Source organism: Micropterus salmoides, unplaced genomic scaffold, assembly GCF_014851395.1.
Source record: "Micropterus salmoides isolate LMB-PRFRI ecotype aquatic unplaced genomic scaffold, ASM1485139v1 Ms_hic_scaffold_2, whole genome shotgun sequence".
Lineage (NCBI taxonomy): Eukaryota > Metazoa > Chordata > Actinopteri > Centrarchiformes > Centrarchidae > Micropterus > Micropterus salmoides.
The window spans coordinates 24,477,133-24,492,573 of NW_024041150.1; the positions used below are offsets into that span (position 1 = coordinate 24,477,133).

At 39.7% G+C, this 15,441-nt stretch overlaps 1 protein-coding gene and 1 pseudogene across 1 annotated transcript; both read left to right on the forward strand.

The window, feature by feature from the left end:
- The first annotated feature begins 501 nt into the window (after nt 1–501).
- LOC119912564 (putative uncharacterized protein DDB_G0283431) lies at nt 502–4,775 on the forward strand. The gene is made up of 3 exons (XM_038731803.1): nt 502–601; nt 3,782–3,837; nt 4,220–4,775. The coding sequence occupies exons 2-3, from the start codon at nt 3,806–3,808 to the stop codon at nt 4,581–4,583; spliced, it is 396 nt and encodes a 131-aa protein (XP_038587731.1). The 5' UTR covers nt 502–601; nt 3,782–3,805; the 3' UTR covers nt 4,584–4,775.
- A 1,179-nt stretch (nt 4,776–5,954) lies between these two features.
- LOC119911908 lies at nt 5,955–11,586 on the forward strand (annotated as a pseudogene).
- Nucleotides 11,587–15,441: the final 3,855 nt, after the last annotated feature.

A 15,441-nucleotide genomic window follows, 5' to 3' on the forward strand; every position in this document is an offset into this window, starting at 1 on the left:
TATTTAAACACACAGTGAGTGCACTATTTCACAATTGTCCAGTATAATCGTGAAATAGGTGTTAAATACAATTCTCTGTGGTATTATAACATTCTTTTAAAGTCTTAAATTTAACTGGATGAACCCATAGAAACCCTGTAAAAGCACATGCGGCAAATAACAATTCTGTAAATTTTCCAAATTGAGATTAGAAGGAAAATACAGGTAGATATTTAATATTTATTAAATAAACTGATTTCCAACTGAATCATATCAATGTCATGGATTTGCACTTACTCAGAGGAATATAAGGAAATTTAATGCTTTGCTTTTGATATAATTTTTTCCTACTCCATTACCACTACGCTAGAACTTGTTTCACTTGTTGTCATAACTTGTCACACTGGTGGAACTACTTTCAACATTCACATAGGTTGAATGAACCAACAACAAAAGAAGGGAGTATTACTTAGCTTTGTACGTCACTGAAGATTCGTCAGCTATGAGTCATGTCATTAGCCTTTATTCTGTTCAAATATATAAAGGCCTCAGTAGATTAGGACGGTCACATAAGGTGAAAGGTTTGCACTAAGACAATAAGATTTTCATCTTTTCATTTTGGGTAAGTACATTTTTAAGTGTGTACTTTTGTAAATGTATACATTGTGTGTGTGTGTTGGCAAGAAATGTTACTGCATTTAAAAAGCAAGACATTTTTTATTTTTAGATATATTTTTACCTCTTTTTCCACCCTTACTTTTGACAGCATTGTGAAAAAGCTTTGTTTTAGGTAAAAACCAGCATCCTATTATTAAATGCAGATAAAAGGATTATAACAATTTATAAATTGTATGAGTTCTTGTAGGCATCTATTTTTGTTTTTTCCCATGTTTTTTTATTTTTGCATTGGCTTAAGGAGACTCAGTGTTGTCAGAGGAAATACGCTTTTTCCCACTCTCTCCAACTGACTTGGAAATCTATAGTTTTATGGAATGTAGGTTTCATGAATGCATTGGACATCCATATTTTCTCAATTTTCATCTACTATATTATGATTATTATGATTATTGTATATTGTCATATTTATATATTAATGAAAACACTACTATATACTACAGAATTTTACAGGAGTAAAATTGCATTTTATCACAGCTGTTTAAAATATATAGTTCGGCATACAGATTCTTTTGAGGGGAAGACGTACTGTATTATATGTCATTTGCATAAAATCCTTTGGCTTCAGATTTTCCATGTACCATGAGTTGTAAACTCTAAAATTGCTCCTATAATAATAATAATAATAATAATAATAATAATAATAATAATAATCCTTATTTGTAGAGCACTTTTCAAAAACAAGTTACAAAGTGCTTTAACAAGTGTAAAGAATAATACAAAAAAAAGATAAGAGCATGAAAATTTAATATAAAATTAGTAAAAAACAATAAAATAAAAGGGATAAAATAAAGTCAAATAAGATCGGGAAAAGCTCTCCTATAAAAGTATGTTTTTAAGAAGGGACTTAAAAGAGTTCAATGACTCAGCCGACCTGGTTTCCTCGGGCAGGCTGTTCCAGAGCCTCGGGGCCCTGACAGCAAACGCTCTGTCCCCTTTAGTTTTCAGTCGAGACTCTGGAACAGACAACAGACCTCTGCCCGAGGATCTCAAGGTACGTGCTGGTGCATATGGGACTAAAAGGTCAGAAATATAACAAGGCGAGAGGCCATGAAGAGCTTTAAAAGTGATCAATAGAATTTTAAAGTCAATTCTAAAACATACTGGGAGCCAGTGTAATGAAGCTAAAATAGGAGTAATGTGGTCATATTTCTTTGTTCTGGTTAAAAGCCTGGCAGCTGAGTTCTGGACAGTCTGGAGTCGATCAATAGATTTTTGGGTTAAACAGGTGAAAAGGCTGTTGCAATAATCCAGGCGTGATGAGACGAAGGCGTGTAAAATGGTCTCGGTGTCCTTAAAAGTTAACATAGGTCGAATTTTTGCTATATTTCTAAGTTGATAAAAACATGATTGAACAAGCTTTGTGGTGTGCTGCTCGAAATTTAAATTACTATCAAACCAAACACCAAGGTTCTTTGCCACAGGCTTAATGTGATTTACTATGGAACCAGCAGATGGCAGTATTTGATTTGCCATCTGCTGAGACCCGATGACCAGGATTTCTGTTTTGTCTGAGTTTAGCTGGAGGAAATTACTTGACATCCATTTTTTAACTTCACAAAGGCAGTTGTTAAGTTAACTCAGCATTCCAGGGTCTGTGGATCTGACGGGCAAGTATATTTGTGTGTCATCAGCATAAATATGAAAAAAAATGCCATGTTTATGGATAATATGTCCAAGGGGAAGCAGATACAAGGAAAACAAAATGGGTCCTAAGACCGACCCCTGAGGCACACCATATTTAACTGGACAGAACGAAGAGACATAGTTGTTTACAGACACGCAAAACTTCCTATTTGACAGGTAGGATGAAAACCATTCTAGGGCAGTACCAGAGCCTCAGTCTGTCTAACATGATGTTGTGATCGATGGTGTCAAAAGCAGCGCTAAAGTCCCACAGTACTAGGACTGAGCACATGCCATCGTCAGTATACATTAAAAGGTCATTGGTGACTTTAAGCAGGGCAGTCTCAGTGCTGTGGTACTTCCTAAAACCAGACTGAAACTTTTCAAATATTTTGTTATTTTCCAGCACAGTGAGCAGCTGTTTGGACACAATTCTTTCTAGAATCTTTGCAATAAAAGGCAGTTTTGAAATTGGTCTAAAATTCTGTGGGAGGGAGGGATCTAAACCAGGTTTCTTTAAAAGTGGGTTCACGCAAGCCATTTTAAAATAATCAGGGACACAACCAGTAGATAGGGAGCTGTTGAAAACAGAGATCAAATGGGGGCCAACAGAATACATTACTTTCAGTAAAAATTTTGTAGGTATTACATCAAGTGGGCTGGAGGACACTCTCATTTGTGATACTGTTTTTAAAAGCTCTGACAAGTCGATTGGATAAAACTGGTTAAAACTCTCTTGTTGCTGGTGAGGAACCTCTGAGTAAGAGGCAGTGGGGGTAATAGAGGCTCTGATTGACACCACCTTATTGGTAAAATAAGATAAAAACAATTCACAGTCATGATTACGTCCAGCTGAGGCACAAGGAGGGGTTGGGTTTACCAGCTGATCCACAGTCTTAAACAGAAACCTGGGATTGTGTTTGTGTGTAGTAATGAGTTCAGAAAAATAGTGTGTTCTTGCATCCTTAACCAAGTTATTGTAGTTAATTAATAAATCCTTCAGACTGAGGTAATGGACTTGGAGACTGGATTTTTTCCATCTGCGCTCTGCTTTCCTGCATTCCCTTTTTAGCCTGCGAATGCTGTCATTTACCCAGGGTTGCTTACTAGCTTTAGACGTAGGCCTAACCTTTAGAGGAGCAGTAATATTTAGTGACGACAAGCAGATATGATTGAAGTGATCGACCAGATTGTTGGTGTTGGAATCAGACAGGTGTTGGCTTTGGCTCTGAAAGAATGCGCAAAACTTTGAAACACTTTGTTCATTAAAGATGCGAGAACAATAATAATAATGCATTCAGCTTTTTAAATAAAATAAAAAAATAATAAAAATACTATACCATGTCCTCCAACAAATTCTCTGTGCAATTTAAATTGCAATTGGAAAAAAGTACACAGAACAAAGAAATTAATTTTAATTGATTGAATCGAGTGGATGTTGTGCAAAAACATTCGACATGCTGCTTCTGTGAGTAATGTTCCGTATTGTTTAATTTTATAGATTCAAAGGAAGGATGGGTGTCACATGGATAATATCAATTTTGCTGATTCTAACAGGTAAGCTGATGTTTAAAAGATTATAGACCAAAAATATTAGAAAAGGTATAGAGAATGACACAAAGTTAAAGCTACATTTTCTCCTGTACCTCCACCAATATTCTTATGCAAAGAAAGATAAAAGTATAGTATAATCCTTAGATCATGATCATTTATTAAAGACAAAAGGTAAGCATTTTTTGGTCATCATTTGAGTGAACTGCTAATGTAATATAAAGCAAAAGGTTTGTTGGTGGTAACCTACACTAATTGACCCTGTATACTAATGTAGCACAGCACCTTAAATATTTTGTACTTAAAGTTTAACATATATATTCTTGGTTAAAGAAAAAATATTCTTGGGTTACAAATTATTCTAACTTTTCCTGCTCCGCAACAACAGCGGCCACAACAACACCTGCTCAAACAACTACTACATTAACGACATCAGCAACAACACCTCCTCTGACAACATCATCTGCAACAGCAACATCTTCTCCGACTACACCAACAGCAGAAACAACATCTGCAACATCACCTACTGTGACAACGACATCTGCAGTTACAACACCAACAACAACGACAACGACAGCAACATCTGCAACAACACTTGCTCCGACAACATCATCTGCAACAACATCTGCTCCAACTACAACAACAGCAGTATCAACATCTGCAACAACATCTGCTCCAACTACAACAACAGCAGTATCAACATCTGCAACAACATCTGCTCCGACTACAACAGCAACAGCAGCCACATCTGAAACAACATCTGCTCCGACAACAACAGCAGCAGTAACCACATCTGAAACAGCATCTGCTCCGACAACAGCAGCAACAACATCTGCTCCGACAACAACAGCAGCAACCACATCTGCTCCAACAACAGCAGCAGCAACATCTGAAACATCAGGTCCGACAGCAGCAGCAGCAACATCTGAAACATCTGCTCCGACAACAACAGCAGCAACATCTGAAACATCTCCTCCGACAACAACAGCAGCAACCACATCTGCAACAACAACAACAGCAGCAACCACATCTGCAACAACAACAACAGCAGCAACCACATCTGCAACAACAACAACAGCAGCAACCACATCTGCAACAACAACAACAGCAGCAACCACATCTGCAACAACAACAACAGCAGCAACCACATCTGCAACAACAACAACAGCAGCAACCACATCTGCTCCGACAACGACAGCAGCAACCACATCTGCTCCGACAACATCTGCTCCGACGACGACAGCAGCAGCCACATCTGCAACAACAACATCTGCTCCGACGACGACAGCAGCAGCCACATCTGCAACAACAACATCTGCTCCGACGACGACAGCAGCAGCCACATCTGCAACAACTACTGCATCAACATCTGCAACAACTACAACAACAGCAGGAACAACATCTGCAACAACATCTGCTCTGACAACAATGACAGTGACAACAACACCTGCTGCAACAACTACTGCATCAACAACAGCATCTGCTCTTACAGCAGGAACAACAGCAGGAACATCTACAACAACAACATCTGCTCCGACAACGACAGTGGAGACATCGACATCTGCTCTAACAACGCCATCTGCAACAACATCTGCAACAACTTCAACAACAGCAGGAACAACATCTGCAACAACATCTGCTCTGACAACAATGACAGTGACAACAACACCTGCTGCAACAACTACTGCATCAACATCTGCAACAACTACAACAACAGCAGAAACATCTGCAACAACACTTGCTCCGACAACGTCATCTGCAACAACATCTGCTCCAACTACAACAATAGCAGCAACAACAGCATCTGCTCTTACAGCAGGAACAACAGCAGGAACAACATCTACAACAACAACATCTGCTCCGACAACGACAGTGGAGACAACACCTGCTTCAACAACTACTGCATCAACATCAGCAACAACTACAACAACAGCAGCAACAACATTTGCTCCGACAACAGCAACAACACCAGCAACAACACCTGCAACAACAGCAGCAACAACAGCAGCAACAACAGCAGCAACAACAGCAGCAACAACAGCAGCAACAGCAGCAGCAACAACAGCTGCAACAACAGCAGCAACAACAGCTGCAACAACAGCAGCAACAGCAGCAACAACAGCAGCAACAACAGCAGCAACAACAGCAGCAACAACAGCAGCAACAACAGCAGCAACAACAGCAGCAACAACAGCAGCAACAACACCAGCAACAACACCAGCAACAACACCAGCAACAACACCTGCAACAACAGCAGCAACAACACCTGCAACAACACCTGTAACAACAGCAGCAACAACACCTGTAACAACAGCAGCAACAACAGCAGCAACAACACCAGCAACAACACCAGCAACAACAGCAGCAACAACAGCAGCAACAACAGCAGCAACAACACCTGCAACAACAGCAGCAACAACAGCTGCAACAACAGCAGCAACAACAGCAGCAACAACAGCTGCAACAACACCTGCAACAACACCTGCAACAACAGCAGCAACAACAGCAGCAACAACAGCAGCAACAACAGCAGCAACAACAGCAGCAACAACAGCAGCAACAACACCTGCAACAACAGCAGCAACAACAGCAGCAACAACAGCAGCAACAACAGCAGCAACAACAGCAGCAACAACAGCTGCAACAACAGCTGCAACAACAGCAGCAACAACAGCAGCAACAACAGCAGCAACAACAGCAGCAACAACAGCTGCAACAACAGCAGCAACAACACCAGCAACAACAGCAGCAACAACACCAGCAACAACACCTGCAACAACAGCAGCAACAACAGCTGCAACAACAGCTGCAACAGCAGCAACAACACCTGCAACAACAACAGCAGCAACAACACCTGCAACAACACCTGCAACAACAGCAGCAACAACACCTGCAACAACACCTGCAACAACAGCAGCAACAGCTGCAACAACACCTGCAACAACAGCAGCAACAGCTGCAACAACAGCAGCAGCAACAACACCTGCAACAACAGCAGCAACAACACCTGCAACAACAGCAACAACAACAGCTGCAACAGCAGCTGCAACAACACCTGCAACAACAGCAGCAACAACACCTGCAACAACAGCAGCAACAACAGCTGCAACAGCAGCAACAACAGCTGCAACAGCAGCAGCAACAGCAGCAGCAACAGCAGCAACAACAGCGGCAACAGCAGCTGCAACAACAGTGGCAACAACACCTGCAACAACAGCAGCGGCAACAGCAGCAGCAACAGCAGCAACAGCAGCTGCAACAGCAGCTGCAACAGCAGCTGCAACAACAGCAGCAACAACAGCAGCAACAGCAGCAGCAACAACAGCAGCAACAACAGCTGCAACAGCAGCAGCAACAGCAGCAGCAACAACAGCTGCAACAGCAGCAACAACACCTGCAACAACAGCAGCAACAGCAGCAACAACAGCAGCAACAACAGCAGCAACAGCAGCAGCAACAACAGCAGCAACAGCAGCAGCAACAGCAGCAGCAACAACACCTGCAACAGCAGCAACAACACCTGCAGCAACAGCAGCAACAACACCTGCAGCAACAGCAGCAACAACACCTGCAGCAACAGCAGCAACAGCTGCTCCAACTGCAACAACGACAAAGCATCAACTACTGTGACAACATCAACAACAACATCTGCTCCTGCATCAACAACAGCAACAACAACACCTACTCCGACAACGACGACAGCAAGAACAACAACAACACCTGCTCCGACAACAACAACAGCAACAACAACAACAACACCTGCTCCAACAACGACTTTGGCCGCTCCACCTGTTTATAACATCTCAGCAGATTTGCAAGGAGAACCTTTTTCAGCTAACCTCACTAACCCCAACAGCAGTCAATATAAAGATCTTGAACAACGAGTTGTTATCACGGTAGGTCACTTTTCAAATTCAACACATTATTCAGTGGCTGTGTCATTGTTCTCAATGAACGATTAGATATAATCTTTTAGCTGAAGTTGCACATTTGTTAAGATGGAAATTATTTTCAGTTAAATGTTCATTTCTGTTCAGTTTAACTTTAACAAAATTGTGCTCGAAAATTACTCCAGGGTTTCAATGTTGGTTTCTTTTTGCAGTGCAATATTATATACAAAGCAAGATATCGTAATCTGTTTGACCGCTGCATTGTGACGGGCTTCAGGTAAAAACATTTTTCAGTGGTTCACTGACTTTGCTTTATATGCAGATTTATGGTTTTAAAGAACGTTTTTTCTAATGTTGACAGTGTCATGTTTAAATCACCCATAACACAGAACAACAGAATCATCTCATATCAGTATTTGACATTTACTTTTATGATACAGGATTGCCCAACCTCGAGCCGACGGAACTCAAGTGGAACTGCAAGTTGTGTTCAATTCAACAACTCCCATGGCAGACCTCCCACAGAACAGTGCCGTTGCTCAAACCTTAGTAGAAGCTGTGAATAATACCAACAATAGCTTCAATGTGAGCATAAATCCCAACACAGTCCTCGCAGTAGGTAAGTAAACACAACACATTGTTTTGCTCTAATCAGTATGTTTACAAATACAAAATACCATGTGCTGCTCATGCTGTTTTTAAGTAAGTCATTAAAACATTATGCTGCTTAACAAGAAATGTAGGTATAGACGAGATTCATTAGCAATGAATGAATGAAACAATGTTTAATGTTGTACTAATCAATCCATCCAATCAACTGTGTGGCAGAATGACCTTTTTTTAAGCCATGTATTCAGCCACAATGCTTGTTATGCAAATAACTAATATTTTTGACATTAGCAACTTCAGAACTAGACAAGCTGCTAAAAAGTCTGTAGTTCCTACTTTTTCTGTGCCTTTTATGATAGTCCTTAGTGAAACTGGCACCAAAGTCAGTTTGATATCAAACAAAGATAAATGCATCATTTTGGTTTGAACATGAATACTTATTTACATACTCTATTTAAAATGTTTTACAGCGGGTCCAGTTCCGTCTACAACTACTGTGCCTACAGCTGCTGCACCTACAACTACTGCATCTACAACTGTAGCACTCATTACATCAAGGGTGACTTTCAGATCTGTTCAAAGCACCTTTACAAGTGACTTGAACAATCCATCATCTGCAGCTTTTATAGTTCGAGCTTCTATGATAAAGACAAAGGTAAGTCTTCCTCAAAGAATAAAATCTTCTGGTACCACTACTGAACTATTTTATCAGAGACACTTTATAATACAGCCACTGTCTATTATTACGGCCCGAGCACCAAACGTGCTTAAATAATTTTGCACACATCAAAAGTGGCAAAAATGTACAGTGTTTCCAGGAGGTCAGAGAATGTGTCATGGCTGTCAACAAATGTGACATGTGTAGAAGCTTATCAATCATTTATTTTCCTACATGTGATTGGCAGAGAGCTATGGGGTGCGGTTGTTGTTGTTCCTGCTGGCACAGGATCATGTGTTAGCCTTGGGACAGAGAGGGTGAAGAGGAGATGTAGCTGGCTGTTGAGCCAGGTTTGTTTCTTCAGTGTAGGCTGCGGCTCACAGTTGCCTGTTTTTTTGCAGCATTAATTAGTACTGAGCAAAACCGTCTGTCGTCTCGTAGCCTTTCATTAGGGGACGCTACAATTTGGTACTGCAGTAAATGGAGGCAACGCTTCTCACATCAGTTTCGGAGCACCATTTGACACATTTAAGTGGCACCCAAATGAGGTTACAAAGATTGCGTTGTAATTCAGCCTGGTAGGTACCGGTCGTATAGGAACCAGTTCCATATTGGCACGGTGTTTCGATACCCAACCCTGCTCGTGAATAGGAGTATGGAAATGGCTCCATAGTGCCCCCTAAAATACTTCAAGTAGTAGTGTCCAAAAGCATGTAGAATTCGGTTTAGGTTTCACTTGCTAACATAGCAGCATAACACAGTGCAGCAACAGGGTCATGGTATGTCAAACCAATGCACTCAATTTTATTATTTATATAATCATGCATGTTCTGTGAGACTTCTTGTAGTTTCTACAATTTGTACAATTTCTTTCAGAAACGTTGCAATGATCAGAATACAAAATCTTTCAAGAGTTTAAATTGTCTTGTGTGTTTTGTAATTTTGGTGGTTAAAGTGTATCAGAGCATGTTTATTGCCAGTAGGTTTAATAAAACGCCAATGATGGTGTGATTTCATATCATTACATTTTCAAAGAGTGTCTTACCAGCCAGTCTCAGCCTTTGTTGTGTCAGTGAAACAGGTTTGTTCAGAAAGAGAGAACAGGGAGCAGCGCATTATTCCCTTTGGCAATGAGATTGTTATTTAAAGGATTAGGTATGGCTGTTGGAAACTGACAGACAGTATTAGAGATTTGTTGTTCTTAATGACCTTAGATTCAGCACTGTAAATAAACTCTAAACTACCCTAAAATATTTCAACGAATGAGCCCCCACAATTTGTTTGACCTAGACGTACGAAATATTAGTGGCACATGTATCATCACAAGACACACATAAATGCCTTTTGGCTCCATACTCTAAACCCAAAAGGAAGTCGGCCATTTTAAATTTAAAGTGAAATTTTAGGCCATTTTTAGTGAGGCAAACATGAAAGTGAAAAGTGTTTAAGTACAATTTGTTTTCTGTTTCTGCAGCTTGAACCTGTGTTCCAAAGGGCTTTCCCTTCCTCCTTCAACTCCTTGGACGTGGTGTCATTCAGGTAATTTCTTAGGTGTTACAATTTAAGAGGAGTGGCCTAAGTCTGATATTTTTAAAAAATACTTTACATTTCTTATTCTGCAGAAATGGCTCAATCATCAACGAAATGAATGTTCGCTTTGCAAGCACATTTGTTCCTAATAACACTCAGATTGCAAGTGTTTTGATCAGTGCTGCTTCAACCGTCACCGGCTTTGACATTGAAGGCAGCTCAATCAACGTGAATGGCACACGTAAGCTATATTGTGTGCTTCTTCCAAATTTAAAAAAACTCTCAAATTTCAAAAACAGTTTATTAAACTAATGTGTTGTTTCATTTTCTCCTCATATACAGCATCAAGTGGAGTAAGCCACAAGATCAGTTTCATTACCGCATCCTGCCTGGTACTGTTGTCATGGATTCTGTCAAGTCAGCGATAGCATCAGTATTAATTTCTATTTGAATTGCCATCAGAACATGACTGCCATTACTGGTATGAAAAAGGACTTTGTCGACAGTAAAAATCCAACGTTTATGATTGTCTTCGGTCTTGTAGATCATTAGAGTATAAGCTAAACAAAACTTTCTTTCTCTAAATCACTGCAATGTCACTAAATAATGTCACTATTTTACTATTTCTGTAAATTGTAATGTCAGTTTGTCTTGCTTTTCTGAGCACTGTGTTATTAACTTTGTGTCAGCTACTAAAAGAGGGACTTTGTTGCTTGTAAAAGTCTAAGAACATGCAAATTGAGAAATCTGAATGTTAGATTTCAAACTGGACTGTTTATCAAGGTTTTAAATTTTATAAGCAAACATTATTAAAAATTTTGTTTTACTTTAATGTAAAATGTCTGTAGTTTCCAATAGCATGTATAATTCAGTTTAGGTTTCACTTGCTAACATAGCAGCATAACACAGTGCAGCAACAGGGTCATGGTATGTCAAACCAATGCACTCAATTTTATTATTTATATAATCATGCATGTTCTGTGAGACTTCTTGTAGTTTCTACAATTTGTAAAATTTCTTTCAGAAACGTTGCAATGATCAGAATACAAAATCTTTCAAGAGTTTAAATTGTCTTGTGTGTTTTGTAATTTTGGTGGTTAAAGTGTATCAGGGCATGTTTATTGCCAGTAGGTTTAATAAAACGCCAATGATGGTGTGATTTCATATCTTTAAATTTTCGAAGAGTGTCTTACCAGCCAGTCTCAGCCTTTGTTGTGTCAGTGAAACAGGTTTGTTCAGAAAGAGAGAACAGGGAGCAGCGCATTATTCCCCTTTGGCAATGAGATTGTTATTTAAAGGATTAGGTATGGCTGTTGAATACTGCCAGAGAAGTATTAGATATGTGTTGTTCTTAATGACCTTAGATTCAGCACTGTAAATAAACTCCAAACAGCAAATCACAGGGCAAAAAGGCAGTCGAGGTACAAACAAAAATTATCACTAGGAAATACAAAGAACAGAATGCTGGAACGCTTACAGTCAAAACTAACTAGGACAGACAAAAGGGAACTAGTGAGGAAGGGATAACCTAGGCTGCATGTCTTTGGACAGTGGGAGCAAACCAAAGCACCTGAAGAGAACCCACACAGACATGGGAAGAACATGCTAACTCCACACAGAATGGACGGGGTAACCAGGATTTGAACCCGTGACCTTCTTGCTGTGAGGCAACAGCACTATCCACCTGACCCCTCTCTCTTCATCAATAACTTAAAGTAAGAGAACAAAAACTATGGGCTAGTATTATGGTGGGCATCATCTTCAGTCCTTACAAACTGTCCATCAACAGTGCTTACATCTCCCCAAGAATAGTAAAAATATACTAAACTGTGACTTATCATTCTACCTACCAAACAGCCTTAGGAAATCCAAAATACATTTTTGTTTTGTTAAACTGCTACTACTGCTGGGGAAAAAGAGACATATCCTTGAAACCAATATCATTCAAAACACCAGTCAAATGTGTCATGTCACAGAATTGTGTTAAAGCAACGATGTCAAGTAAGTCAGTGTAACATCAAGATAAAGCATAGCATTGTAGTAGCACAAGCAGATTTGAGTCATCACGTTATTAAGCAATATCTACCTAGAATAAGATAAAATAACCTTTTTTGTCATTGCACAGACAGAAAGTGTCACAACTTAAGGTGTTTTCTGGTGTGGATGCCATGAATGATCTTTTTTGTTCTGGAGAGGCAACAAAAGCTGGTGATATCATCTAGGGAGGGTAGAGGGCAGTCAGTTGTCTTTTCAACTGACCTTATAACCCTCTGCAGTTTTTCCTTTTGCTATGCTGTACAGCCAACATCTTTATAATATTAATCTTTATTTTTAGAGCACTTTTAAAAAACTTGGTACAAAGTGCTTGCTCAAGAGCAAAGACAATAAAATACATCAAACAAACAAATGTAAATGCCTTTCTAGCCTTTGAGACCACTCAAAGCGCTTTTATACTACATCAAATTTACCCATTCATACACTGTGCCTAAGTGCTCAAATGTAAACTAACATTCACACATATTCATACACCAATGGAAAAGCCATCGGGGGCAATTTGAGGTTCAGTATCATTTTGCAGAGAATAGTGAACACACTGGTGCAGATGTAACTGGGTACTACATTGGTTTCGGGTTTTTAACATCTGCTTACACACAAATCTAACATGTCACATGATTTTTGAAACCTCCCATTCCACACCAAATCTTCAAAACCATAAGCTATTTCTCAGCCTTTCACTCCGTTTGCAATTGCAAAAAACGCTTTTTTCAAAACACTTAAAACAATTCTCTATCCAAGACACAAAAATTTAACAGGAAGTGACTTTCTTTCCTGTTCCAAACACAACCAACCAAATGCTGCACTTTCTCACCAGGTCACACACCCACTCCTCACATGTGCAAACACCCCATAGGAAAGCAAAATCCAAGATGAGATGTCATAGTTGTTTCCTTCTTTTCTCCTAGACACAAATGAGCTGCTTATAATACCAAGTTGAGACCAAAGGCCTTTTCTCCCATTTCTCAAATTCATCTCAGGAGAAACAACCATATAAAACCTAATTTATGTCTGACTCTGATCAAAACAAGAGATCTCTAACTAATCTTCAATAAGTCTAATTTATGTCTCCTGAACATTTGACCATGAGATCAGAGAAAGAGCTCAAAGAAAACTCAGCTATAACTTCTGGGATTTCACGATTCTTCTCAAATATGTCTCAGTTTTCTCATATTGGCCTCAGGAGCAAAAACTCATCTCTGTCTTACTCTGATCAAAAGATGAGATCTCTACAGTATCTTAAATAAGTGTAATTTACGTCTCCAGAATGTGGATCAGAAAAAAAGCTCCAAGATATATTTTAGTGACCCCACTTAGGGGTTATTTTACTTTAGTACTTTACTTACGTCAAATGTTGAGGTTGAGTATTTTCTTTTTATGGGGGTTTGTACTTTTACTCCCCTTTATTTCCAATCCTTATTGTATTTATTGTTAATTATCTGTTACAAGTTACTGAGAATAATAAAATACATTTTGACATTGAAAATAATGCACTTTCAAATTTCATGTTTTCCAGTTTGTTATGGTAGTCACAGCCAGAATAACTAGAAAACCCAATACTTTGACATGACGTTCAGTCATTAATTCATTAAGGACCGAATGCACGCAAGAACTGAGATACAACATGTATCTGTCATACAGAATAAGCACTTTTACTTTTGCAACTTAAGTACATTCACTATGGAATACTTTAATACCTTTTACTTGAGAATTTTGATGACTTTAATTGTGGATATGATGTTTCTCCTGGTGGCACGGTGGTGCAGAGGTTAGCACTGTTGCCTCATAGCAAGAAGGTAGTGGGTTCAAACCCCAGTTGTACTGGCCTTTTTGTGTGGAGTTTGCATGTTCTCCCCGTGTCTGTGTGGGTTCTCTTCGGGTGCTCCGGCTTCCTCCCACCATCCAAAAACATGCGTCCTAGGTTGATTGGTCCTTGGGTGTGAGTGTGGACATGAGTGGTTGTTTGTTTATGTGATGGACTGGTGACCTGTTCAGGGTGTACCCCGCCTTTCGCCCGATGTCAGCTGGGATTGGCTCCAGCCCCCCGCGACCCTGTGCGCAGGATAAGCGGTTGACAATGGATGGTATTTCTCCTTTTTTAAGTAAAGAAAAATTGTACTCTATTTAAAGACAATCAGTCCTTCATTGTTAATTTTAGCTGGATGGCGCAGCGGCAGTGTGGTTGCCCTTTGAACAGCAGAAGCGGGGTTCAAATGCAATTCAGGGCAAGCCTCAAGAACAGTTGTCCAAGCACAGACAGTAATGTAACAAACAGCTCCCAACTGCTTTTTAGGAGCAATAAGCAAGACATTAATGAACTCAAAAGACACAATGATGAGATCTCATCTGTTACTTCCATTTATCCTATTGTAATCTCAATTCAGTATCCATTTGTCTTACCTAAATCTCAAAACCTCAATCTCACTTCATCTCATCCTTTTCTCCTAAGGGGTTTTAGGAGCAACAATTCAGATTGGAGTGATCTCAAAAAGATACACTATTGAGATCTTAGTGTTTTCTCAAGAGTTAAAGAAAAGACTATTCTGAGAAAAAGATTTTTCCTCTGGGACTAATTGCTTAACTGATCACTTACCATTCACTGGTCAAAAGGTCAGATTACCTGTTTTGAACATTGGATGCCAACAATGTACAGAGAGCAAGGGGAGCAGGAGGGAGAGGCAAGGGATGACAACGAGTTCAAGGAGGAAGAGTTGGAAGAACAGGACGAGGTCAAAGAAGAGAAGGAAGGAAGCTATCTCTGATGAGATCAGGGCTACACTTATTGACCATGTGATTAACCACCGGTTGACAATGAGAGAAGCTCGACTGAGAGTCCTGCCCAACTTGAGTCGCTTTACAGTGGTGTCC